This window comes from Hibiscus syriacus, unplaced genomic scaffold, assembly GCF_006381635.1.
Source record: "Hibiscus syriacus cultivar Baekdansim isolate YM2019G1 unplaced genomic scaffold, ASM638163v2 tig00110450_pilon, whole genome shotgun sequence".
NCBI lineage: Eukaryota > Viridiplantae > Streptophyta > Magnoliopsida > Malvales > Malvaceae > Hibiscus > Hibiscus syriacus.
The window spans coordinates 1562726-1576704 of NW_024062743.1; the positions used below are offsets into that span (position 1 = coordinate 1562726).

A 13979-nucleotide genomic window follows, 5' to 3' on the forward strand; every position below is an offset into this window, starting at 1 on the left:
AATCAATTTAAAATCCCTCTACAGTTAAATGATTTAATTGAAAATTTTGAAAGATCAGTGATAAGTTTAGAATCCATTCGTAATTAAGTGGTCTTGGTTGTATTTTACCAATAACTTATAAACTGATTTTGCAAGTCAACTGCTGCCTGATAATGAGAATTCTGTGACAACACAATCCAGAAAACATTTGTGAGGTTTCAGATTTCCATTAGATTTTCCACAATTTCTTCCTTTTTTTCTCTCTTCTCCGACTGATTGACCTTGCTTTTTTCCATTGATATGGTCGCATCGGCATCAAAATCTGCCGATCCTGCCTCAGGCAAACACCCGTCTCCTAATTTCTTCTCTTTCTGGAGAAAACCCAAGAAACTCAAAGAAGATCCACCACCATGGGCAAGAATTTATCGAAGGTTTACACTCGAAGAGCTCCGCTTCGCAACCCTAAACTTCAATTCGAAACTAGGTCAAGGTGGTTTTTGTAGTGTTTACAAAGGTTTCTTCAATGGCGACTTCAAGGAAACGGTTGTCGTCAAGATGTATTATTCACTCAATGGTCCTCAATTATTTCTCAGAGAGATGGAATCTCCATCAAAGAGGGATCACCCAAACATCCTTTCTCTTATTGGTTACTGTATTGAGGGACCCCATAGATATGTTGTTTCTGAATACATGCCCCATGGAGATCTCCATGATCAACTCCATAATCAAAAGACCCTGTTATCATGGAAAAGGAGGGTTGAAATCTGCATTGGAGCTGCTCGTGGATTGGAGTTCTTACATTCAGGTACCCCCTCGATCATCCACAGGAACATTAAATCTTCCAACATTCTTCTCGACAGGAACTGGTTTCCAAGGATTTCGGATTTCGAGATCTCCAGATTTGTGCCAACAGGGTTGTCCGAAACAGACAGTCATGTCAGCACCGTTGTAGCAGGCACTGTGGGGTATTTAGACCCTGAATATTTGAGGACCGGTCATCTGAGTCTGAAATCTGATGTTTATAGCTTTGGGGTTGTGTTGTTTGAGGTGTTGTCTGCAAGAAAACCAATTGAAATGACCATGACAGAGGAACATGGGACACACGGGATGCAATGGTGGAGACAGTGTGTGGAAGATGATAGGGTTGGTGAAATACTTGATCCTCGAATGAATGACGAGGTTGTACCGGGGTGTCTTAGAGCATACGCTGATATAGCATACGCGTGCGCGAACAATCGAGGAAGTGAAAGACCGACGATGGCGGATGTGGTGAAAAGGCTTGAGCAGATGTTGTTGTTTCAGGAGTGTTTTGAAGCTGGTTTACCTTTCTCACCATCATCGCTAGGATCTATTGTACCTCCCCCAAAGAAGAATGAGCCTTTGTTTGAGATTGAGTTCCAGGACTCGGACATGTCGGTATCCAATTATGACTCCGACGAACTGCTTCGTGATTGAAAAGTTTCTGTAGTTTTGCCTGAAAAATGGCGAGACACAATAATTATGTATGAATTCGAGAGTGATATTTACATCAGTTAATTTGCAGAGACTGGTAGCCATATTTTGATTTAAAACAACAGATTTAGATTCATTACAGTTTATGCAGTCCTTTAGTTTTATGATTTCCAGCATGCAAAACTTATGTATGGCTAAAAAATCTAAAATCGATCAAGAGAGTAATTCTCTTCTTCTACCTGCAATCATAGCAAAAGATGGAGCATACTAAAAAAGAATCTCTTATAAGCTGTTAGTTTACAATTGAGTACACTTATTTTCGCTACTTTTAACCCAATTAAGCCTCCAAGAAACATAGCAAATATTGATTCCCCGGTCAAGCCCTAATATTGATTTACTAAGCTGAGAAAAGCCTAGCCTGATATTGATATTGGAATTGCTTTAAATAAGCAGTATAGGTTTGAATTCTTGCAATGGAAAAAATTGGGTTGCAAGGGTCGTCCACGCATCTGTATTACTCGATCTAGATTAATCAATCAATAGATTGGATACCGATAATTATACCAAAAACTAACTGCACTAAATTGATAAATAAGCAAAACCATTACACAGCTGAATAAGTCACCATCACAGAGCAACTAGAATTAACTTGTCAAGTCATAATTATATAAAAATGATAGCCGCTACCTAATTAACTGGATATGGAATACATGGTTCTCTACAAGTTCAACTAAAAAAGATTTCTCAATGTTTGGTATATATCAGATTATTCTCTTATACGAGATTTCCTCAAGTATTGTAAGATTTCCGACCACCGCAAAAAAAAAAAAAAAGACTGAATTGATGCTTTGAGAAATGTAACACTCCGTTTTTATTCCAAATTGAAAACCCTGAAATTTGGGGAAAAAATTTCAAATCCATAAATTGGATATAGGGACAAAATTGAAAATTTCAAGAACATTGGTGACGTGTGTGTAAAGAAAATAAAGTTTGAGGACATTTCGGAAACCCTGAAAGGTTGAGAGACTTAGTTGGTGGTTTATCCGTTTTTCCTGATGTCATAATCCCAACCCTTTTTCAATTTCACGCGGCCTCACCAGCTGTTTCCTTTTTTTCTTTCTACTTTCCCTCACGTCATTCTTCTCACTCATTCTCGTCACTATTGTCACGTCGAAGTCAGGTGGCCGGTGAATCATTCATCGTGTAGTTGCACTCTCATCACGACCTTTATCATTTGGTCGCTGTTTCGCTCGGTAAAGGAAGAAAAGAAGCCTCACCATTTTCGTAGCTTCCACTACTGTTCACGGTCATTCGCTTGGTCGTTTGTTCGAAAGGGGTTGGCGTGAGGGACGTCACACTCGTACCAACTCCGTTAGCCATAGGAACTTCGACAGCACTTTTCCACTCGTTTTCCTACCACTTCGAGTCACGGCTAAGTGACCGTGAGCATCCCCAGCCTTTTGTGATTGTTGGTGATGAATTCTGTCGCTGGCAGCCCCTATTTTTCGTTACTGACAGCCATCGCATTCGAACCAAATTCCCGCTGTCCAGTCTTTAATTCAAAAGAGGAAGTTATGTTAGGGTCGTATTAATTTCTACATTAATCTAAATATTTGCAAATTGGGATTTTAAATCGGACGATTTAATTTTTTGTAGGAGACATCGAATCGAAATTTGATTTACTGCCTCCTCCATCGATACCTACTCATTTTGAATCGACTTGTGTTGCGAGGACTGATAGTGAGTTTTAAACGATTACATAGCTAGATATGATTATGAAATTAAATTAGAATAGTAAATTATTGTTAATTATTCTGTAGGGATTGATTCGATCAGACCCTCGATTTGAGATGAACTTAAGAAATATTACAATCGCAGTTAGAATTATTTTGTGGAGGTGTGTCTATTCAATGCTATATTTAAATTGATAGGTTATTTGCTTGCTTGCTTGATTTGAAAATTATTTTAAAACATGTCTGACTATAAAAATTGATGTTATATATAATTTGGATAAGTGACATGTGATTGTGTTGAATTATTAGAATCGAAATATATATATAACACTAAATATTTGGTATGTGATATTTTACATTCAAATCAGATCGGAATCGAATATGTATGTCATTTTGCATGTCATATTGGGTTGGATTCTGATAGGGGAAGTACAGAGCATTCACTAAATGGGGTAAATGTCCCTTTTTGATTCTGCGGCCTCAGCCTTTATAATACCTTAATTCGATCCTACCTAAAACCCAGTGGATTAGAATGTCACATGGTACCACTGAAGTGGCCAACCATTTTTTTAAATCATTTAACATATCCATTCATTTAAAGTACGATAAAAATACCAAATTTAAATACGTCTACAAAATATGAGGGAGCTTCCAACACTCATCTCTAAAAATACATAATAACAATGGAGTTTATAACTCAAAACATACAATAGGGTCTATGATAGTACATGCTCACTATAATACTCGAGACGTAATATGATAGTTGATCAAGTCTGGATCTCCGAACCTGGCGACGAGCTCCTCAATGGAATCTAAGAACATGTGCATGGAAACACATTCCATTCACTGAGCTCACAAGCTCAGTGCCACAGAAATAACCCAACTACACTACATGCATTCAACATATAGGCATGCGACTAATATGGTTATGAACATTTGCACACAATAACACAACAACCAAAGTAAGCATCATGGTGTATCTTGGGGTCACTTAGCACCATAGAACTCACACCCCTATTTCTTACTAAAGAATCTTAGGCGAGATATGGGTCAAACAACATCAGCATCTCCATATTTCTTCAGGATAGGTATGGGTCACATAGCATCGATACCTTGGCAAGTTGGTCTACTTCTCTCGAGTACTCATGAAGTGTCTGAGTCACATAACAACAACACAACGTCTAACTAGTGTTTTAAGTGCCCGAGCACTAATTTGGATATATCCAGATATTTCATATTTTATCATGAAGTCAAATTACAAGTGACTCGAGTGTCCTCGCCATTTTCCCGAGCATCAAACATAGGCATAATTCTTATGCAATCTTACCTCATTAAGATCTTATTTTATCACACAATTATTAAGGTTTCCACTTGTAAGCATTATTAGAGAGTTTCCCCCCATAAAACCCCATTTTCATCTCTCTAATCCAAGCAAGACTTATAGTCTAAACATTCACGATGGTACTAATACTCATCCTTGGGTATCAATATTTCCCTTCATAGGGTATCGAGACTCCCTTGAGTATCAGTACCAATTTTATATTTGATGTTTTAGAATTTTTCTCTGTATCGATACTTTCCCCTGGGGTATCGATGCTCTCCCTCCTTAGTATTGATACTCCCATGAGTACCGATACCAAAATTACTTTCATTTTTTAAAAAATAACTTGGTATAGATACCCCTACTAGGAGTATCGATACTCTACCCTCAGTATTGATACTCTCATGAGTACCGATACAAAAATTGGCTACTTGAATCTGATGAAGCCCCCGAGTATCGATGCTAGGCGTCTGAGTATTGATACCTCATGAGTAGTATCGATACTCCTTGATTGGGTATCACTACTCTCCTCACAAAGCCCTTTGAATTTTGTTCATCCGCATCGAGTAGTATTGGTACTGTGAACAATATTGATACCCTAATCTTATAAAACTCTGTTTCTTTCATCCAAAATCTCTCATATCACTCCTTAGGTGTCCCCAAAACCCTTAAATAGTTTTTAAAGCTTATTTGGTGCTTTAAGGTCATAAAAGGTCATTACTTTATGCCTATATAACAATAAATTACAATTTTTACTCTTTGAACCCCCCAAATGCACCCAAAATGACTCATACACTCATACAAGCATAAAAACTACACATGTTGATTTACAAGTGGTAAAGGATGGTAGAAATGTGTGAGCTTTCAACTAAGGGTTTGGAAACCAACTTCAAGCCCACCCAAGGACCACTTTCTCCTTGCTCTTCACCTTTGAGCTTTCTCTTACTTCCCTTACTAGAAACAACAAGGGAATGAAGTATGATTTCATCTCTAATACTTAGAAAGGGTGGAAACGTTAGTCTAAACATTAAACCTCTTCCATTGCTAACACACCTATTTGTGGAGATAGATAGCTTAGAAAAATGCTCTAGGAATGGAGATTACAAACCTTACCTTCACAAATATGGTCTAACAAGAATTGAGGGTAAAGCTTTCACTGTAACACCCATTTCCCGTATACATTTTCGTATACGAGACATAAATGTCACATAACTTTTAAAGCATTTCCTTTTTTAAAAACCAATAAAATTTTGTTTCTATTATAAAACATTTTAATTTAATAATAATAAACATTTCATTAAACTTTAGTATGTAAACAAAAATTTAATGTTCAAACATTTTATCTTCTTACATCATCATAAGTTAAATAATATTCAGAGTGTTGTCATAATTCTATTACATACCAACTAATAATATAAAAAATAGACATATCTGTCGTACAGTTACTGATGAGGCGACTCTTGATTTGCGATGTCAGATGCACTCCTTAGTCTGTTTTCTACACCTACGTGTGAAATAAACACATGTTAAGTATTTACTTAGTGAGGCAAGAACACTAATGAGGTGAACTCAATACATCATTATATCATATCTATCAAATACGAATTTATTGTTTTCAAATCATTATAATTTCTTTGAGGTGCACACGTAGTGCCAATACGGTCGTTCATAAACATATTATAAATTCCGTGGGTTGTACACTTAGTGCTAATACGGTCGTTCATAAACATATCATGAATTTCGTTGCACACTTAGTGCTGATACGATCATTCATAAACATATTATGAATTCTGTGGGTTGCACACTTAGTACCGATACAGTCGTTCATAAACATATTATGAATTCGTGGGTTGCACACTTATTGCCGATATGGTGTTTATAAACATATTATGAATTCCATGGGTTTCACACATAGTTCTGATACAATCGTTCATAACCATATTATGATTTTCGTGGGTTTCACATTTAGTGTCGATACGGTCGTTCATAAACATATTATGAATTTTGTGTGTTGCACACTTAGTGCCGATAGTACACATGGTAATGATATAAAAATGCAATATATGTATTTAACAACATGAATATATAACTCTTAATATACATAATAAATGCACTCACCTGGTATGCATCGTTAATATGCTTTAAGGATGTTCAGCTATTCGGCAACTTTATCTTTTCCCTTTTTCTTGTTTGACTCGGGAGCTTGGTTACGATCTACACAAGCATCCATTAATACACATACCATACCAACGTTAGTATACTCTCTAACATTTATACTTTTAATAATACTTAAAAGTACTATTATATTCAATTTCTATCAAAATCGTCTTATCTTAATTTTCCACCTTACCATGGTATCGATACTTCTATACTATGGTACCGATACTCCCTTCAGTATCGATACCATTTCTGTATTCTGGAATCCATGGTATCAATACCTTCCTCTTAGTATCGATACTAATTGCATCAATATCGATATTATTCATCATATTTCCCCAATTTTAAACCTATAGTATCAATACTGTTCTTCCAATATCGATAACCTTACCCAGATTTTCCATTTTTTTGTTCAATTTTTACACAAATTTCGTTTAAACCTCTTATTTTTACTTCCAACAATATTATTACACTCATCATTACGTAACCCAACTAACTTTCCTTCATTAATCTTCCTATAACATCCAAATTCTCTAAAGAACACTCTAAACTAAGAATCACACTACTTTTTCCAACATGTTTTTAACCACATCCAAGGCTTCTAATCTCTTATTTACTTCATTGACAAGTCAAATTTATTGAAATCCTCTATAAAAACTCATATTTCATCATATCACTCAAAAACTCATTTTCTTAAATCTTAAATAATTCACTAATCCCTTAGTTTCAAAACTTGCCCATACACTATAGAATAAACTAACTCAAAGAAAACTTACCTTGGCCATAAGGTGAGCACGGGTAACGAGGAAGAAGAAGGAGAAGAAGAAAAATGACTTAACTTTTAATTGTCCTATTTTCTCTCTTTAATCCCTAAGAAAAAAGAATTTTAAATCCATTTATCTCTAAAGGACCAAAATGTCCTTTCATTCTTATATTCTTACTAATTGGTCTTATTAAATCATTTCTTATACTTTACAATTTATTCAATTTAATATTCCAAAATTTTAAATCTTTTCATTATGGTCACCGACCAGATATTTGGGGCATTACATTCACCTATGGAACTTACAAGAGTAAAAGAGAAGAGTATTTAAAGAGGGAAGAAGACAAAATGAAGAAGGGGTAATTCCCACAGTGACATAAGCCATCTTTAAAGATCTTCAGCTTCTAAAAGATTTTGGGGGTAAATTAAAACCTTAGTCTTTCCACAATTAGACTCAAATAAAAAAATACCCTTTTACATCTTCCTGGTCCTAATCCAAGTCCAAATCATATCATAATTAGACAAAGGCTTCTTGTAAGCCTAATGGGTTTATTTAACTCTCTTCTTGGGTTAGAACGAAAATACTAACCCGAGAATCAGGGCGTTACAACTCTCCCCTTATAATAAGAAATTTCGTCCTCAAAATTTACCTGAGTAGAATAGATGTGGATAACGGATTTGCATATCTTTCTCGGTCTCCCAAGTTGACTCCTCAGTCCTATAGTTCCTCCACAAGATCTTTACTAAGGGAATCCACTTGTTTATCAACTCCTTGACTTCTCGATCTAGATTTCTTATTTGTACTTCCTCATAGGCCATATTTTTACTTACTTCGATTTGTTTTAATAGAATGACATACGAAAAATATGAACGATAGCTTCTAAACATTAATACATGAAACACGTTGTGAATGTGCTCCTGTAACTCCCCAAATTTAAGCTAGTAGTTTTGGGTTTACCCGAGAGGTAAGTAGGCTTTGTATATTTAATTAATTAAGTTTTTGGGCTTAATTGGGTTATTTTTGGGGCCCAATTAGTCATAAAAAGGGGATTTTTAATTATGAGATAAAATGCAAAGGACTATAAGAACAATTATACCATTGATTGAATGTGAGCTTCGTATTTTCCTCTCAATCTTCTTCATTTATTCTACCTTCATTTTCTTCAACTAGCCATAGTTACAAGGTAAGGTCTTGAACATTTTTCTTATTATATTTTCATCCTAAATGCCCACAACAACATTTTTTGGAGATTCAAGCTTTGGGTTTTTATTTTGCAAGAAAAAAGGGGTTTTCTTCATCCAAGGCTTGAGAGGGTGATTTCTAGCTAAAAGAGGTTCATTTCAGATTTCTATAATCAAGGCATTGTATTTCTAATCCTTTGGAGTATTAAGATTTCATAAATCACATGTATTTGCTAAGATTTGTGTAGTTGAGTATATTAGGGTTTAAATTTGATTTAATAATTAAGGAGATTTTAAGTGTTATTAATATGTTTTATGACATCGTGGGACCCTAGTTGACCCCAAAAAAATTTAATTCATGATTTAGAATCAAAATATATCCTTTAGAATGATTTTCAAGCATTTATCGAGCCTAAAATACATATTTTAGAGTTCAAGTATCGATAATGGGATGAACAATATAGATATTGGTTGAATTAGGGTAAAAATTAGGGTTTCTAACAGGGAGTATCGATACTCTAGGGAGACTATCGATACTGCCCCTGCAGTATCGATACTATTTTTATAGTACCGATGCTGCGAGTACCAATACTGTGAGTATCAATATTGTGAGTACAATACAAATACTCTTTAACACCAAAAGATTCAAAACATCGCTCGTTGTATCCGACTGTCTTTAATTGCAATAAAATGTACAAGTAAGTTAGGGAGGGGTCTTAAATTATGAAATGACGTAAATGCCTCTTGTTGGTTTAAATTACCAAAATACCCTTAGTGAGTATGAAGCCTTAAAAGTACCCTCAAAGTAGTGCATATCGAATATTCATGAACGAAGGATTGTTTTGAAGGACATGCTTGTAAGCGGGTGGTGTAGTATACGAATATTGTGATAGAGAAGATTTGTACCATGGAAAATTACTGAAATACCTTTATGTGCCTAAACGAATAAGTTAATCTAGCTAGTAATAGTTAAGGATGATCCATAATGGTGGAACTTAGTCCATATGGGACATAAATGACCAAATATAGTTAGAAAAATTCATAGGAGTGGGTTGCAACAGATGTAACCATATTAGGTAAAATACGCCAAAGTATCTTCAAATCGAAGATGCATATGAATAGTTGGGACCAAGGATCGTTACGTGAGATATCCAATAAGCGGTACGATGAATATGTCAGATTCGCTAGTAGGGAAAAACACGAGCTTCGAGTATTTCAGAGAACCTAGGAATAGTAAACTGTTATTTTTAGTTCAAGAGCTTTTAAAGGGAAGTACGATAAGTCTGAATAGAGTACCACTACTCAGAATTAACATGAGCCAGTTTTGCCGATATAAGTAAGCACATAAAAATTTAGATGAGAGAACGAGAAAGATAACAACCAGTTTAACATTGACTTCACTTTAGTGAGTCCAACAATTGTTAAGATCTACCCATATTACCTTAGTTTCCCTAGTGGGGCATTGTAAGTGTGCGAGGCGCTTCAGGGGCTAACAAGAGCTCAAGACCTGAATACTCGCAAGGAATGGGTTAGATATGTCAATGTTGTGTGGCCTTTGGGCCTTAGATATGCATGGGTAGTTACGTTCGTTAAGTTCAGTTGGGTAAGCTTTCGATGCACGTAAATTTTGGTTCTTACCCTTAGGTTGTTTCGTATTCAAGGTAGGTTGGGGTGTTTCGAGATGCACGTAAATTCCTCCGATAACACTGCCAGACATTTCTTATGTTTGTTTGTGTCAGTCATGCATGTGTAGTCCTATCAGTTTCGTATGTAAAATATGTTAAAGCTTGGCTTGAAGGCTATGTGAGACCGAGCCAATACTTCAGTTTGTGTAGAAATTGTACCAATTTTTTGTGACAACGGGTTCCCCTTACTGTTCTACCTGATGGCTATGTGAGGACCAAAAGATCATTCAATATGTTTTATGGGAATTATGCTAAAGCTATATAACACCGGGGTTCCCTCAGTAACCGGTGTCTAAGAGTTATATGAGAGCATATGCTAGTTAGGTTTCCATTCATATAATGCACAATATGTCAGGTTCGCATTTAGATAATGCATAACATGTTCAATCGTTAGGGTTAGAGACCCTTTAAAGGTGTACTCATGGCGTGGCCATTAGCAGGGGATTAAGGGAATCATGAGACCCTTACTTCAGTGATAGAGAAGTAAAGCCTTAGGTAGGTTTTACTTGATCTAGGTCATGGATGTACCTATTTCTTAGTACTACGTCTCAACATGTATTTGTTTATGAAATTCTTACGCTTCTCTAGATTAACGATTATACTGTTGGGCTTTGTAAGCTCAGCCTTCGGATGTTTTTCATTGGTAGGTTAGTAGCTTGGTCGTTCGTGGAGCATCATCGCGGTAAGACTTGTAGCATCTCTGACAGAGTACTATATTGTAGCTTTTTTGGGTATGTGTATTCATAGAACCTTACTTATGTATTTAAGTTGTAAAATTCAAGATGTATTATTTTGTTTTAAATTATTGTCATGGAGCTCCAATTTTGTAAAATGTTTTTATATTAGTTATATATGTTTTATTATGATAGCATTCAATATGTTTGAAAACAAAATGAACATGTTTTAAAAAATCAGGGTTGCTCGGCAACCCAGTGTGGCACTTTAGGCCCAATCCGGTTTAGGATGTTACAACTCCAACTCTGGCGGCAATGTAAAGCATAGGTAACAGATCCAACTCTTTTCAAAATCTCATAAGTCTGATAAAGCGCGGAGTCAGCTTTCTTTACGCCCAAATATTAACACCCTCTTCCAAAGTGATACCTTGAGGAAAAGTTTGCCCCCACCTGAAACTCTATGTCCTTACATTTTAAGTTTGTGTACAAACTTTACTGGTCAAAAGCTTCCTTCAGTCGATCTTAAATCAATCAAACTTTCTCTTTGGTATCTCGAATTAAATCAGGAGCAACTAGTTTCCTCTCACTGAGCTTGTCTAGCACGAGGGCTTTCTACACTTTCTCTCGTATAGAGCCTCATAGGGGGCCATAAATGCTTTACCAGTAACTATTGTTGTAGGTAAAATCAAACAACGAGAGGTGATCTTCACCAACTACCCTTGAGGTTTATCATGCAACATCTAAGCTTATCTCCCAAAACTTAAATCACACGCTCAGATCAGTAACAGTTTGTGGGTGGAAGGAGGTATTGAAATACAATCTTGTACCCAATGCCTCATGTAGTACTTCTAAAACCTAAATCTGAATGTAGATCTTGGTCAAAGATAATTGACATCGACACTCAATACAATCTCACTATCTCCTGGATGTACAACCTAACCAACCTTTCTAGGGTGAAGTCCATGCGAATCGATAGAAAATGGGTGGATTTGGTCAATCTATCAAGTACTACCCATATGACATCGTGCATCATTCACATCATCGATAACTTAGTCAAAAAGTCCATGATTACTCTATCTCAATTCCATTACAAAATCTGAATGGGCTGAAGCAACCTGGTGAAACCTGATGCACCACTTTTACTTGTTTACACACTAAACACATAGACACTAACTCAAATATCTTCTTTTTGATGCCGACCACCAATACAAATGACGAAGGTCTTGATACATCTTGTTTCCTCCGAGGTAGACTGAAAACAGACTGTAGTGTGTTTCACTAAGATGGTGGTTCGTAATATTTTGCTCAATGGAACATAAAAATGTCCTTAGAATATAAGATGTCATCATTCTTTAGCTCAAATCTAGACACTTCACCTCGATGGGTTTCCTCACTCATAGCTATCAAGCGGTCATCGTCCTTTGAAGCTCCCTTACCTCCTTAACCAATTCAGTTTCCACTTATAGCTTAGTGAATAATCCACCATCGACATTCAAACTCAAATGTGCAAACAAGGCTAGGAGATCATACATTGTTTTTCGACTTAAGACATTAGCCACCACATTGGTTTTACCCTGGTAATCTATCACACACTCATAATCCTTAAGTAACTCCACCCAACGTCTCTGCCTAAAATTTAAGACTTTTTGCGTGAACATATATTTCAAACTCTTATGGTCGGTGAGATGTAGCGCTTTGTCCAAATAGGTAATGTACTTAAACCTTCAATACAAAACTATGACTGCTAATTCTAAGTCATCTTGAGCACAATTGCTACTAACGGGAGATAACCATAGCTTATGATTTTCTACGGATATAGATGTACCTTTACTCTGCTATCTGGAAATTGAACTACATCCCCTCTGAAAATATCCCCGGCCTTTATGCATTGTGTGAGTTTGGGCTCTAAATAGCCAGTGGCGCTACATTCCCTACCTCAGAGTAGTTTCTGATAAGGTGCTCGAATAACCCAAATCCATATCATGCTTAAGAGGCTCGATGTCATTCCCTTGAGTTCCTTCTACTGCAAAGCCTATAGGTTGGGGGCTACATGGTCCTAGTTGATCTTTCAATACTCATCACTAAGGTTGAAGCTGATGGTATCCTACGACCTTCAGACCCTGTTTGCGATTTGAGCCTTGTCCTGACCTCAGGACTACGAAGGTGAATCTCTCCATGACCTTCTTGAGTTACTAGCCCCTTGGCTGAAACCTGGGATGGTTCGCTGGTGTTAGGGCTCTATGAATCTATCCCAAAGGCTAACTCGGTATTCTATCTCTCATACTTAGAACCCATTCAATCGTCTTAGCCTGATGGGTCATCTAAAAAATCACTCTCGATGGGTCGACTGCCATGGGTGAGAATATAATGTGGAGGCACTCCCTGAACCTCCTGCAATAGTGCTACTTAGTTCCCACTAGCTCTAATGCATAAAGGACGAGGCACAAGAACTCACCCTCTTACTTATACATGAAGTGGTCACCTTTGGTCAAATGTAAGAATCGACCCCTTAGGTCACTGGTATGGGACTTAATGATGAACTTTTTCTAAAATTTGATAGAAACATTTCCCAAGTCGGTCGTACTAGCTCCAAAGCCATCTCCACAGTCTCTCACCAATCTATTGCACCACCCTTCAACAAGATAGTGATGCACTATAAGTTACCCTCAAAGGTAAGATGAAGCTGTTGTAGAGAGCGCAGGGTCTTACAAAGCCATTGATCAGTAGCACTGGGCCATCGTCTCCTGAACCCAAAAAATGGTGGTCTTGTAACGACAAAGTCTCCCTATGGAGGACTCTAATGGGCTACAACAGGTGGAACATATGAGGCGGGTGCATAAAGTGCCCAAGTGATGGCCCTAACAATACCTCAGTGCTTGCGTGAGGTATTTAAAGAACATCGTCTCGTCTATCCCTGTCTCCTTGAGATGCCCAAATCTCGAAGTTGGGAACAAACTCGTCTCTCGTATCTCTAGCTAGAGAGGCACGACTCTCCTCATGGCCTTCCTAACATAACCTACGAGCCACAAAGAA

At 36.9% G+C, this 13979-nt stretch overlaps 1 protein-coding gene across 1 annotated transcript; it reads left to right on the forward strand.

Moving 5' to 3' along the window:
- Window positions 1-279: 279 nt before the first annotated feature.
- Window positions 280-1434, forward strand: LOC120126125 (receptor-like protein kinase ANXUR2). Its single transcript, XM_039144408.1, has one exon. It carries the CDS (start codon window positions 280-282, stop codon window positions 1432-1434), a length of 1155 nt encoding a protein of 384 aa, XP_039000339.1.
- The last annotated feature ends 12545 nt before the right edge of the window (window positions 1435-13979 follow it).

Bases quoted from the DNA above. Each gene is read 5' to 3' on its own strand.
- LOC120126125 (XM_039144408.1), top strand. From the start codon at position 280: ATGGTCGCATCGGCATCAAAATCTGCCGATCCTGCCTCAGGCAAACAC.